The 15,793-nt window shown below is 31.3% G+C and overlaps 1 protein-coding gene across 2 annotated transcripts in view; it reads left to right on the forward strand.

Moving 5' to 3' along the window:
* LOC129975926 (fasciclin-1-like) overlaps positions 1–15,793 on the forward strand; it is a 601,968-nt gene that overhangs the window by 547,138 nt on the left and 39,037 nt on the right. For both annotated transcript variants that reach the window (XM_056089216.1, XM_056089217.1), the window contains exons 6-8: positions 3,761–3,908; positions 4,682–4,865; positions 12,755–12,911. In XM_056089216.1, coding sequence (XP_055945191.1) covers positions 3,761–3,908; positions 4,682–4,865; positions 12,755–12,911 — 489 coding nt within the window. The remainder of the gene's footprint in view (positions 1–3,760; positions 3,909–4,681; positions 4,866–12,754; positions 12,912–15,793) is intronic.

Here is a 15,793-nt window from a genome sequence, read left to right on the forward strand (position 1 = left end):
ATACTATTTAATTAAAACTGGCGATACAAAAAATTCTTGCTTTTTAAAAACTTCGAACTTGTTAATTGTGAATTCCCTTGTTTATTTTAAAGATTTTTTTATATATATTGAAAGGAGCTATGTAATTTCTGTTATTCATATTTATTGAAATCTTTTTAATTCTTAGTGTGATTCCTTAATTTATTTAAATAATATTGACTATTTATTTACTAATCATGTAAAAGTCATTAAAACTATATAATATTAAAATTAAATCTGTATTGCAATTTCAGTTTTAAAAATTGCCCATTTTCTTTTTCTGGTCTTATACCCAGTTGTTTATATACATTTTTTTTTTCAATTTTATTTCAAATTCGTATTGTAGTCTTGTCAGCAGTGATTTATCTAAGTTCTACTACTTTCCCTTTATAATCCTAAAGTTCACTTGTCCTTAATCAATCTTACGTAAAAAAAAAAAAAAAGCATTTAGATCTAACTGTCTTGGATAGATCTAAGTTTGACCATTAATAGTAAAAAAAAATTGACCGCGGTTAAAATGAAATTTGGACACTAATTGGCATCCGAAAACTTATTGGAATTTATATCTTCGAATTTTTCTAATTTCATGTATGATCATAATTTAACTTAAGAATCAATCTTTGCATCTTGTCATAATTCTAAAATACATTTGAATATTTCTACTTGTCACCAATATTGTTACAAAGCATTCGAAAAAATTTTAATTTATCCAATTATTTTAAATTTGTCTTGCCTAATTAAACAAAGCGACAATTAGTAAATAAAATAGTAGTTAATTAACTAAACAATTTATGATCTTCGAGTAAAGCCGTGCATAAACTATTCTCAACAGCGTTCTAAAATACAGCTCTAGAGATTGATATCTTCAATCATAATAAATCTTATTTCTGAGTTTACTAATATTTAAGATGATTCCTAATTTCCAAATATGTGATCTTCATCACTTATTAAAACAAATGATCTAGATAAGTTTAAATCACAACTTTAATTCAATTTTTCTTATTTTTGAAATATATACATTCATACTTTTGAGTTCAACAGATACCATATCTTAAACAGAAAATAAACAAGATTGTTCATTTTTTAAAGTAAATAGCATCAAGTTCCAATCTAAAACTCCATCAACAGGACTGTAGAAAAGACCTTATCTATGATCTTAAAGTGCCGTGATGTATAGTAGAAGAATTTCTATTAAGCAAAACCGGTCCAGTTTTATCTGTGTAAATGAAATTGAATTTCAAAGCGTTCGAGAACTATCGAATGCACTATCAGACGATATATCTCAAAACGTAAATGAATACACATTCCAGGACCATAGTTGTTTTTAGAATTTCATACGAACAAAAGATTTTCATTAAGAATAAAAGAAAATGGCGAATGGAATGAAATTAATCTGGAAGAATAAATTGTACCTGTGTTCATTTATAATGCATTTCCATCTTTTGAAAAATGCAAATAATACGAAAACCTTTCGTTTGGCACATTGATTGATAAAAATTCCGGCTTTCGTTTTGTCCCTTAAATTAAATTTTATTTCATTACCGAAGTAACTGATTAGTTCTTTATCTTTCATTCCTTATTCTTTACTGAATTAATTTTTTTTTCTGGGGTATATGATTTAATTAAATTTCGACCGAACTAAATGTATTTTTAACATTATTGAAGCAAAGAGTTTTTGGCTTTTCGTTAGAATTCTTCTGCTTGATTTATCTTGCATCAAAAATGAAAAAAGAATGGACTATCATTAAGAGGTATATCTAAAACGAACATGCAATCTCTGTAATTTTTAGTGGATAGAATTCTTTAGAATGAAAAGTGCCTTCAGCAAATGCACAATACCCATTTCAATTAATTATTTTAATACCCGATGTAAGAAAGGTATTTTATGAATTTTTTTAGATCTTGAACATTCATCTTCTATTTTTATTGAATATAAAAACTAAACATGCATTCAATGCAGGATTTTTTTTACTTATTGTTATATTTATGCATTCTGTTTAATTATCTTGATTATTTATATATTATTTATTGCTTTTATCAAATTATGTATAAACATGTATAAATCACTCACAAACATGATTGGATAAAATAATAATATTATAAAAATCCATAGATCTTGAACGTTTTTAAAATGAATGTTCAAGATCTATGGATTTTTATAAAAATATAAAAACTTAACAAGCAATCCATGCAGGATTTTTTACTTATTGTTATATTTATGCATTCTGTTTAATTATCTTGATTATTTATAGATTATTTATTGCTTTTATCAAATTATGTATAAACATGTATAAATCACTCACAAACATGATTGGATAAAATAATAATATTATAAAAATCCATAGATCTTGAACGTTTTTAAAATGAATGTTCAAGATCTATGGATTTTTATAAAAATATAAAAACTTAACAAGCAATCCATGCAGGATTTTTTACTTATTGTTATATTTATGCATTCTGTTTAATTATCTTGATTATTTATAGATTATTTATTGCTTTTATCAAATTATGTATAAACATGTATAAATCACTCACAAACATGATTGGATAAAATAATAATATTATAAAAATCCATAGATCTTGAACGTTTTTAAAATGAATGTTCAAGATCTATGGATTTTTATAAAAATATAAAAACTTAACAAGCAATCCATGCAGGATTTTTTACTTATTGTTATATTTATGCATTCTGTTTAATTATCTTGATTATTTATATATTATTTATTGCTTTTATCAAATTATGTATAAACATGTATAAATCACTCACAAACATGGTTTGATAAAACAATGATATTATAAAAATCCATAGATCTTGAACATTCATTTTCTATTTTTAATGAATATAAAAACTAAACAAGCATTCAATGCAAGATTTTTTTAATTATTTATTGTTGTATTTATGCATTTCGCTTAAATATCATTACATTATAATTGTTTATACATTATACATTATTAATTGTTTATACAATTTATACATTATTAATTGTTTTTTATCAAATTATGCATAAAAGTGTATAAATTATATATAAACATGATTTGATGAAATAATAACATTATAAAAAAATCCATTTCATTTTGTATTCTATAATACCTTTTCCTTTCAGTTTGGAATATCTAATTTAAAGATTTAAAATAATATTTTTTTTTTGAAAAATATATTTTTTTATGTTGAATGAACTGTAGAAATAATTAATTGCATAAAGTGTAGTATAAAGAAGAGAAAATGTTACACCCTTCTGCGATCCAAACTGACCGAATTATGAATCTTTGAAATTCGATGCTTTAGATGATTTTAGATTATTTCATTTACCATCTGGAAGAAGATTCACCAAATAACGATAGAGATCGCTATCGCTAAAGCAATGCCATTCAAAACTTCATAACTCAGAGACTTAAAGACTTAAAGTTAAGCCTCTTTTCGTACTCGATTATATTTTATATATAACGTCAATTTCTATTATCTTGATTTGTAGTTTTTGGTGACATAGTGAACCCACCGCCCCACCTGCAGCGTTTCTAATAACATTTTGCAACTCATAAATTATGTAAGCGGAGCGTTGAGTTAATTATAGTTGTAAAAACGTTCAATGAAGAAGTTTGAGATGTTTGTACAGAGCTTTGTTAGCATTTTATTGTTGCCATTCGATCAAAATTATGATGAAAGATTTATGTATATTAATTATATATCGTTGAATGCTTTTGCGTTATAGGTTTCAATGATATAATAAATACTTTGTTTCAGGTGATTCGCGGACATGTCATACCCAGAACCATTCTATTCACTCGGCTGGTTAGTTTCGACAGTTACCCCAGCGAAGCGTACGGCGACGACATAAAAGTCGAGCTAACCATCATAAATGAATCGAATGCTATGGGCAATTCTTACAGTCGTAAGTATTTCTACTTCCGACCATTTCAAATTGATCTAAATGTGAAATGAAATAATCTAACAATAATACATAGTTTTTATTTTAACATTTATGATATTTTTTATGAAATTTTTTTTTTGCATTTGGTACAGGATCACACATACAAGTTTATTTACCTTAACGTTGTAATTTAAAGACGCAGATTTTTTTTTTTTTTCATTTACTAAACGAGCATTTGATTTTCAAATGAAAGCGTCAAAACAGCTCGTATTGACTTCCATCATGTGAACATGAATTGGCTTCTTTTTTTATAAGCACTCTTGTGTAAAATTAATTATTCTTCATAAAAATGTTCCATATTTTATATATATATTGAAGGAAAATGTATAACAATTGTCACACTGTTTATTTTACTAATTTCATGTTTGGAAAAAAATGGAATTTGAGACACATTTTCCCACTACATTCTAGTATTCTAGAGCTTTGAAATTTTGTAAATTTGTGTATTCTCCATAAAAATTCGCTACTAATTCACTACTCACTTAAAAATTGAATTATAAGTTAATTTATTTATTAAATTTATTTAATTAGTCTTCATGTTTGCTTCTATTCGTGCGTTGCTATGTATTAATGAATTTCAGGAAAAAAAAATTAGTCCAAAATTCTACGATATTTTTTAAAGTTAAAAAAGTAAGTAGTTAAATTAATCAAGTTGCACTTTTCAGCATTTTGATAAAGTTCTTTTTCATAAAAGTTTTTTTTCTTTATTTATTTGATTCATTTTTATTTTTCAGTCTATGCTCAGAGCAATACTATTCATAGCGACTACCGACACAAGAAGGGTGTGGTGATGGCAAAAATTCTGAAACCAAACATCCCCGTGAAGAACGGCGTGGTGCACCTTATCGAAAGCCCACTCATGATCATCGACATTACGGTCTGGAAGTTCCTGCAGAACGAGAAAGATGGAAGACTGTCGTATGTGCTACTTGCTTCTTTTTTATACGTTTATTAAGGTTTTTAATTTTTTTCCAAAATGCACCAAAAAGCTGAAGATGTTGCTTTGTAATGCATAAAACTTTAGAATGCTGTATAATATACGTGACATCCGCTTTTTTTTATTATTATTATTTTCTCTTATACGTAGTATAGAGAAAGTATTGTAAAAAAAAAAAATTCGAATTTGGGATTTTGACGAATCTCCAAGATGTGACATAGAACTACAATTGCAATCACAAAATCGCAAACCAAATTTTATATATTTACTTAAGTCACTACGTTTTTTAATTATTGTCTTTACATTTGTGAAAGTTCATATTGACTGATAGTCAAACCCTTGGAGGATTTGCTTCCAAAATTGATATTGAGTAGCGTTTTTAAATGCAATCTGTGTACGAAATTTTATTTATTTAACTCTTTATGTTTTTTAATTATCATGTTGACTTGAACAGCCGGACAGGCAACTTCCTTTTAATTTTTTTCGTTTAAATTTTGATGGAAATCTGTAAATTTGATGTTGAGACCACACACCGATCTGTTCGCAAACAAGAAGGCATAATTCCGAGAAACGTGTTTTTTTTTTTTTTTTTTTTTTTTTTTTTGACTCTTGAATGTTTGTAAGTGGAGATTCGTCAAATCTCATGTTCGAATCTTTTGACGATTACAATACTTTTTCCTTGTTTACTTCGTATGCGAGAAAGTAAAGAGTTGTTCTCCGACCCGCCACGAAGGTACACGGAAAAATTACTGGTTGACCGGACCACCGCAACAGCAACACTGGTGGGAACTGTGGTTGAGTCCTAAAGGTCATCCCCGGCCACGGTACGACACTCCCCGAAGGAACTACGTCCCGTCATCAATGGGAGGAACCAGATCTCCCATCTATTTGTGTGCTCATCAGGGTGGCGAGATCTAACCACCATGTCGGAAGCATCTAATCCTCATTTCGAAGTGCACCCCGGGAGTTATTTAAAACGTGTAAGAAAAATCTTTACATTACAGAATTCAAAACAACAAAATAGAAATCCGATACGAATGAAATGAAAATAAATTAAAATCTGGGCTCACAAATCTCCGCATAGTCTGCTCAAATGCTCAAACGATTAAATTCAGTTCCACGTCCTCTGCACAACATTAAACGTTCGAGGACGTCGCAATTTACGATTCTGACATTCGCCCTTTTCTTGAATAAAGAGGCGGTAAAGATCCTGGCAGAATGACACCAAAAATACAAACGGTGCTCGCCCGTTGTCATAACTTCTGACAGAACATTCCGATTCCCCCCTGCGATCGAAAAGAACAAAAGATATTAATTCCACAGAGCCGCAGAAAAGAATTTCATTCCCCTCAACCCACCTCCCTCCACCACCACCCCAAAGATTCCGACTGAAAAGGCTTTGAACAGAACATATTCATCGTCGTCAGCAAATGAATCCTTTCTTCGGGAATGATTTTAGCTTCGCTCCGAATGGCAACATATTAGAATAAAATTCTCGCTCTACCGAACAGGCGATTCGCCTTTCCGCTGCCTTCTATCAAATGCTTATTTTCCAGAAAACATGACTCGGCAACTCTTTCTAAACGGTTAATTAGTCTCATCTGGTGAATGCACCCACACATAAGCAGTCTTTTAAAACCGGTTAAGTAGCAAGACTTTTATACTCATATATGGCATCGGCTTAATGATTAAGCGATAAAGAGGACTTAGATAGTTGAGTATTTTGTTAACATGATGAAGTTTATAGTGTGGAATATTATGTGTAAATTGCGGCATGCGAAATATTTGATGCAAAAAAAAATGTCATTCAAAATGTTCTATAGGATAGGTCATTGGATTTGGAGTTAACAAATTTAATTATCTCAAATGCAGTTACTCCAGATGCAGTTTTATTTAGTTAATCCATGCAGTTACTTTTTTAGTGGCAAGTACTCATTAAGAATATTTTTTTTCATTTTAATATGATTTTTAATTAAAAATTTGTCAGAAAATTTTTTCGATTGCCCTGAATGATTTTAGAGGATAGTGCTAAGCAAAAATCAATTTTAGATCACTTTAAAAAAATTTAAAAATAAGTTTTAATTAATAAAATTATTTTTGGTTAATTTTAGTAATTTTTTTTAAAAAAAATAAGGTTTAATTGATAAACATTGGGTTCTAGGTTAGTTATAATATTTTTTTAAAAACGAGATTTAATTGATAAAAATATTTTTGGCTAATTTTAATAAATGTTTGAAAAATATTTTTAAATATATTTTAATTTATTGCAAAAATTATTTTCATTGTTTTATAACTAAATTTATATACAATTGCGATGAGCTGAAACAATATTAAATATAATTTTTTTTTACTGAATGTTAATGTTGTCCGATAATTAAAATCAAATTTTAATTATTGTAAATTGGAGTAATTGTAATTGGTAGAATTGCAATTGGAATTGGAATAATTGTAATTATTGTAAATTGCATAATTGTAATTGGAATTGGAATAATTCGAATTATTGTAAATTGAAGAATTGTAAGTGGAATTGGAGCAATTGTAATTATTAATTTAAATTGTAGAAATATAATTGTAAATGGAGTAATTGTAATTATTATAAATTGAAGTAATTGTAATTTTAATTATTGTAAAAAAGTGATGAAATAAAGATAAATGATTTAACACTGAAACGTTTTCATGCTACTTTATTTTGGGTTATATATTCAAATCTCCTTTTCAATAATAACATTCTTGATTTCTTACTCACCTTAGAAATAGAATAACTATCTTTATAGAATGGTGTTAGCGTTTAATGTATTTGACTTGATCGTTTATAAACAGTAATTTTTTACAATTTATAATATAAATTATTTACATGCGCTCACAGTAACATTATGGTAGTTAGAGAAAAATATGGAATAATGGCAAGATTTTTTATATTAAATAGATGAAATAATTAAAACGAAAATTGAGTTGATTTATTGAACCAAAAAAACACACTGAAATTTTTGCTTCATTGACGCCATTTTGATAATAATCGAATGCAAAATTGCTTTTTCTATAGGTTGCATTAAAAAAAAGTTAAGAACAGGTCTATTCTATAGTCAAAAGTTTGCAATATTATATTCAGGGCTTAATTTTTAATATTTTTTTAATCAAGGAAAGGCATTATAACCCCTCTGTATTTCGTTAGCGGTCCAAATTGTTTTTGAGCGAGAACACGTTCCAAAGCGATGGAAGAAAAATTTGAATCCTTTTTAACTAAAATCATATTTAAAATTTAAGAGGCGGTGGTCTGTTGGTAAGGTCTCGGCTTCTAAGCCGGAGGGGTTTAGGTTCGAGACTCGATTCCACCAAAGAACCGTCGTGTAAAAGGATCTGGTGCACATTAAATTACGTCGAAGCCAATCGTCCTCTCGCTGGTGTGGTGTGGAAGTTTAAAGAGGGGATTTCGGCTCAGGTATCGTCCTCGTCATCTGACCGCGTTTCAAAATTACGAGATCCGTCCCTAAATAACCCTAGTGTTACTTTAAACGGAACGTTAATATAACTAAACTAAAACTAAACATATTTGAAATTTGGAAAATCTCTTACTTAAAGAGCGTATGTTACCTAAGAAGTAGCCACATGCCAAAATTAGTCCCTCCAGGTTCAGATATCACTTATAGAGAATTTCAAACAATTTTTTTCACCACGAATGTCATATTACATTCCAATTTACAAATACGCTCATGTCCATAAATTAAGGATAATACAAATTCAGGAAAAGAAAGAATCCAAAGCAAAACAAATGTGACTTAATTGTAAAGCCTATTTACTAAGCAAAAGGTAAAGGGCAAAAAAAGATGCTATATATTTGATATCATTAATAAAAATTGCAATTTTTTGCTCCCTGGAGCAAATTACAAAAAAAAAAAACTATTTACAAAAACCAGTGTTACATGGTTGGTATGATGGTTAATACATACTATGTCTCCCAGACGATGAAATACAGTCCGTACAACGCCTAGGCATGCTGAGTATCAAATAATCGATCTGATCTTGGAGAATATTACACCACTCATCAAGCAATGCTCTCCGAAGTTCCGGTAGACATGTAGGAGGTGGTTGACGGGCAGCAACTCGTCGGCCAAGCATATCTTACACATTCTCTACTGGATTCAAGTCCAGTGAGAATGCTGGCCAGTTCATACAAGTGATATCCTCCGATCGAAGGCATTCGTTTACGATGTTTGCACGGTGAGGACGGGCGTTGTCATCCATAAACACGAATTCTGCGCCCATGGCACCCCGAAACAAACGTACATGTTGTTCCAGAATGACTTCCCCATAGATTTAGCCTGTCATGGTTCCAATTTGAACATGCCGGGTCAGTCTGGAACCCAGAATAATTTATCCCCAAACGAGCAATCCTGCACCACCGTAACGGTGTCGTTCAATGATGTTCTCTTCGTGGTAACGGATACCTGGTGCACTCCATATGAAATTCGATTGAGAATCAGATTACAAGCTAAACCTGGACTTGTCGGAAAACATCACACAAGCCCACTGTTGCGGTGTCCACAATGCAGGTATCTCTATTCCAGGCTAATCGCAGGCGACAGTTAGTTGCAGTAAGTGGAACACATCTGACAGGCCTACGTGCATATAAACCAATCTGCCTTAAGCGTCTGTACACGGTCTACCTTGAAACTGTCGTACCAGTGGCTGAAGAGAGCTCACGAGACAGGTCTGATGCTGTACTCCGCCTGTTTCTTTGGCAGTAACTGCAAAATACCGGTCCTCATTCGGCGTTGTAACTCGGGGTCGACCTGTGCTGTAACATCTACTCACATTACCATCATCTTGGAATCGTCTCTAAAGCCTGGAGATGATACTCTGGGCGATTCCAAGTTCCTCGGATACTTCCAGCTGGGTACGCCCGCATTCCGGACGGCCGATAATTCTTCCAAGTAAAAAATCATCCAAATGCATCCTTTGTGTCATAACTATGCGGTTATTGCACTGAAAGGGTTATAAACCCTTGTTGTTCCTTGCGAACAATTTTATTTTTTTGTTTGTATTCCTTATACATCATTCTCTTACTCTCTCTCGTCATTGTGACGTACTATCGGTGTCATCTGGTGGCTTCCTGCAATTTGCATATGATTTTTGAAGATGTGTGTAGTCATTTTACGGGTGACATATATATGTATTTTAGAGTTCGATTTTCACGTGACTCTGAATTATCCTTGCTTTATGGACATGAGTGTAATTTATCAGTCTGTAAACATTACGTTAAAATAAAATTTTTATTCCCCATTCTTTGTGGAATTTTCCGTGCGAAATGAACCAAAAAATACCATCTTCAAGTATATAATGAGAGTAATTACGCACGCTGGCCTCACTTTAAAAGTATTAAATAAAAATAGAAATATATTCTCATCTTCCCCAATGAATGATTCCAGAAATGTAGAGACTCCCTTTACTATCCCAACATTATGCTGTTGATCAACATCGTCATTGAATAAATTCTTTTATCCACAACGGTTTTAACTTAGCTGCACAGAGCAGCAAATTCACCATTTTCACGAAGATGTGAACCACAACCGAACAGACAATTCGCCTTTCCTCCGCCGCGTATCAAATGCTTACTTTCCAGAAAACACGTTTCGGCAACCTTCCTAAACGGCTAATTACTTCCTCCGAAGTGGGGTGCATCTATATAAAGGCAGAGAGTTTTAAAACGAATTAAGTACCTCAATTTCTGGAGTCAAATCGAATAAGCAAGTAGTTAAGAGGCTCGAAAAGAATTTTTCCCGAGGTCCTTGAGGCTCTGTTAAGAGCAGTTTTCGTTTGAATGCAGGAAAAGATTTGGTTGTGAGAAAATAGAGTAATTTCATTTGGGGGGAAGGAATTGATTGCCTGAAAAGTGGCTCGCAGTCTTTCTTCGGGCGCCCTGGAGTAAACTATTTCTCTCGTTAGCCGGTTATTTTCCAAATACTAATGGACATTTGCATATTACGCTTTTAAAGTTCAAAAGATAATTCGCCAGATCCGAAAGGGATTGCTGCGAAGGACTCTCTTTTTGAAATTAAAGGACCAATTAGGTGAATAATTTAGGGTGCTATTAGGTTGATTAATTTGCCTTTGTCTGATTTCATTTAATCGCCTCGTCCTCTCTTTAGCAGCCCCACAGTTGTACTCTAAATTTAGAGTACTGTCTTCCAATTTTTTTATTGGATATGTACAAAATTGTAAAAAAGACTAGTTACTAAAATAAGTTGCTTATACATATAGCTGCACACAAAGTCATTCACTCTTCAAGTCTTGTTGTATTATTTTTTAATTGACATGAAAACTACAAAATAATTTAACGATATTTACTTTTATTTAATCACTTTTATTTTTCTCTTTTATTTTGCAATGCTTTCGTTGGTTTTGAAGAAGAATTTAATCATGTTTAAAATGCAAGCATAAAACAATTGTTCAAATTAAGAAATTTTTCTTGTGCTTTGACATCTGTGGGTGGTGCTTTTGCATACTGTTTGGCGGTGGCTGGGGATAATGCCTCGGCTTCAGTATCGCAGGGCTCCAGCTTCGAGACTCGCTCCCACCGAAAAATCGTCGTGTAAGCGGGTTTGTGCACGCTAAATCCTTCAAGGCCGAATGTCTTTCCCGCTGTTGCAATGCGAAAGTTTGGATAGGGGAGACACCAGCTCAGATGTCCTCGTCATCTAACATCAGTTCATCCGTCTCATGATACCCCTAGTGTCGCTTTAAAACAAGCCATTAATGTAATAAAAAATAAACTCAACATTTGTATGTGAAATTTGCAATACTAACGTAGAAAACATTATGGAGGAAATTAGTTTTAACATAATAAACACCAAGTCTATTTTGGCGTCCTTTCTGTCTAACCTTTTATATCTGATTTCTTTGATATGCTAACAACCAAAACTCTATGTTAAATTATGATTTAAAAAAATATGCATTATTTTGTAATTTCCAGGTTAGAATTTATTAAGAGAATATAGTTTTTAAATGTATATAGTCTGTTAACAATAGCATGAATGATATATCGTCACTCAACAGGCACTGATGTAACCTGAATGAAAAGTACAAAGTCAGTCACTGGTGACTGATATGGTCCGAACAGAAAATTTTTTCAGTCATCAATGATATGTAATGTGTTAAAAATCATTTGGTTAAATTGGTATTCTAATTTTAATTAAAAGCAGATGATAAAACAATTTTATATATTTGTATATTTTATAGAAGCGTAGTTTTGGTTACCTATGTGCTGACAATCTTCTGCTGAGCATTTCTCATGTGTTAACTAAGTATCTCTAAATTAACACTTCAATCATTATTAATGTTATAGAACTATTTAATTAACATTCACAGCAAACACTTCTCATTGATATTCAATATTGAATCAGAGCTTGTTAATATTACAGGATAATATGATGCAACTGCCATATTATAAAAGTTATAGCTTGTAAAAGTTTTAAGCTAATTGGAAAACTTTCCCGATGCATTTATTAATTAAAAAATTTCTTTATTTTTCCCACAAAGAATTTCTCTAAGACTTCTAAAATTAATCCTTACATACAGAGCTAATATTTCTTAATCATAATACCCTGCTAATCTGAATATTCTAATTTATCCCCGACGAAAATTGTCTTCAGAATCGATGGGCAATGCATTTCCTTATTAAGAATTTTCGAACTGAAGCTTAGCATGGAAAAAAGTTTTCCAATCTAGCGCTCCACGAAGATTCTACCATGTTCTTCCCAAGGAACATTTCTAATTTTAATAAATTCCTTAAACATATAGCCTCTCCCTCTATCCCTCTGGGTGTGGGTGCTTAATTCCAGTCATTAAGCCAGTCTTTCATTCTGTTTTGCAGGGAATTCTTGGACTTGGTGAACTACGCCCCGGACTTCAAGGAGATTCTGATGAGTTCGCAGGAAAAAACTTTGTTTGCTCCGTCTAATGAAGCTATTCGTCAATTGCCTGCGGAAGCGGTGGCAACCATCAAAACCAACATCACTGCCATTACGAACGTGAGTGTCATCGATTGATTATTGAATTTATTCGGTCGGGGCAAAACAAATACAAAAACCAAATACAAGAAGGAACGGGATGGAAAACTTGCATTGATTTATCTGTACCGAAAGGGGTAGAAATTGTTTTTCTTCCGCTTTCGCGAAGGACCGTTTGTCATTTGGGAAGAGCGTGGAAATGGAAATTTATGTGCATAGAAGCGAAAAAGAGTGTGTTTGGGCGGTATCCATATTTCATGGAATCGTTATCGCATTTATCGATGTCGTATCGATACGGGTTTCTGGTGGTAAACTGGGTGTTTCATCATACGGGGGCTTTATTCTAACGAGTTCTCCTCTCTGGAAGGGCTATTAGTTTAGGGATTGAGATAAGATGGTGGAAAGATTGCGAGAGGAATATTAATTCTTTCTTGAACCTGAATGATGAATCTTTGTTTTTTGGAACTGTCACGGAAGTAGTAAATAACCAGAAAGCGGTAACCGCTTTGGTTAACGAAGAATTATGACGTGGTTTCTTTTCCTTACTCCTCGTTTCCGGCAAAAGTGTTAGACACAGTGCTTCCACGGAATTTTGCTTTGCATTTAATCTTGTACTCAATCGAATTGTTCTTCTGTCACGTAAGAGCAGCCTTCTGTTATTCTGTCATGGTTTGCTGCTGCTTAACTTTTCCTGTTTTATCAGACTACTTTTGTAATGAATGGCTATCTTCATACAACATTAAAAGTGCCTTTCATGACTTAATTTTCATCAGCTTTTTTAACAAATTTTTATGCTAATCGTTTTTATTTAATACTAATATTTCTGAAGTTTTCATTTAATACTATTATTGCTGTATTCGTTTTCATTTAATACTATTTTTATTATATTCTTTTTCATTTAACACTATTTTTACTATATTCTTTTTCATTTAATACTATTATTACTATATTCTTTTTCATTTAATATTATTACTACTATATTCGTTTTCATTTAATACTATTATTACCATAAGCGTTTTTTTAATACTATTATGCTTAGCTGGATTTTATATGGTCACATAGTATCAATTTCTTATGTTTTACATGCTCTTTAAACAAAAGAGCATAAAAAATATAATTTAACTAGAAATTCTACCCACCAAACTTAATAGCAAGCATGCAACGGATTGGCTCGTATCCTCTTTTTTCCCATTATAAGCTGGGAAATTAAGCCAGTTGGCATTAGCTGAGAAAAAAGACAACAAAAATAGCTTATGATTTACGAAGTATCGAGTGGCTTAAAGTTCATTTGCATCTCCATATCAAAATCTGGAAATATAATGTATAATTTTCCGGAAATATAAAATGCATTTGACTGAATTTAAATGATTTGGGCTTCTTAGGAATTATTTAAAAAATATGACATTTTTGAGAAGGACTGAGGACTGTTTAAAATAATTTGCAGAGCACATTTCAATATGATTGGCCATGTCAATGGCTTCTATTAAGTAATACTATTTAACAACGCAATATTTTAATTTTGTTGAATTCTCGGATGCAAGACCTGATTTGTCATTTGTAAGTATTTCAGATTTTGACACAGTAGCAAAGTTCAATAGATTTGATTAAAAATCAGGTGTTAATAGTCTATTCATTTTTCAAAAAAAGAAAGAAAGAAAAAACTGTTCAAATATTTAATTCTTTTTTTTTTTTTTTTTTTTTTTTTTTTTTTGTCAAGCTGAGAATAAGCAAATATAACCTGGACATTGTAACGTACGTTTACGAATTTGGGTTATTTTTTTCAAAAATATAAGTTTTTCTAATAAATTCCAAAAATATTCTTATGAAACTATAATGAATATCCATAAATGCTTGGGCATTATCTATTTGGATCAATTGTCTATTTCTGATAGGGTGGAATTTAGTAACTTTTTTTGAGCAATATTATAAATTAACTGTACATCATAGCTCATCGGATTATTGTGTTAAAGAAGAAAGGCTTGCGACTTATCACTTGCTTATTCCTAAAAGTAACTAAATTTCTGAATTAGATATTTGCAATTGTATATCTAATTTGTCTATTAAAAAATAAATTATCGTCTGGAGCATGGTTAAAAATTGCTTAGGATAAAACAAGCATATTCAGTTTTCTTGTAAGAAGGAGATATATGTGGTAGAAGGGTTAACTTTAATTTTATAGCTCGTTGAATCAAAGATCAAGTCAGGATACCAAGTGATATAATAATTATTTATGGATTTAAAGGATAATCTAGAACTGACATGTGTTCTGCAAAAATATTGCTAAATGCCATTGTAAAGTTTTAGGAATACTATATACAGATATGTTGAAAAGATTGAGTTCTATGAGAGAAAATAGCATAATTAATTTGTACATGAAAATTATGTGGAATCATGAGCGAATTAAAAAAAATTGTGATGGGAATAGAACGTCTACTTTTCATGAGTATAGGTATTAAGACATCATTCAAAATTTTATCCAAGTCATTGGATATGCCCTAAACAGCATATCTTTGATTTCTAACTTGACAAAGATATCATGGATCAATTCTATTTCATGCAATATCCAATTTTTTTCTAAATGTGAATTAATTGGAAATCATTCGTTTCATTCAAAATGTACTTTCGAGTACTTAATGTACTTTCAAGTCAAAATTTGGTTTGGGGATAGGGAAAACCACAATAACCGAAAAAATCCAAAACAAGATTATATTGTTACGAATTTGTAATATTGCTTCCTTGCGTAATAACTTGGTAAGGAAGATATGGTAAAGGAGTTTTACAGTTATGGTACTGCTGAATTGAGGGGAAGTCAGTAACATTCCCAGTCAAGCGGAACATTTGGTGACAATTTGGCGTCTTGATTGGGAATTGGACGACAAAAATGAAGGATCCTGCATATTTGA

This window comes from Argiope bruennichi, chromosome 7 (genome assembly GCF_947563725.1).
Source record: "Argiope bruennichi chromosome 7, qqArgBrue1.1, whole genome shotgun sequence".
NCBI classification, from domain to species: domain Eukaryota; kingdom Metazoa; phylum Arthropoda; class Arachnida; order Araneae; family Araneidae; genus Argiope; species Argiope bruennichi.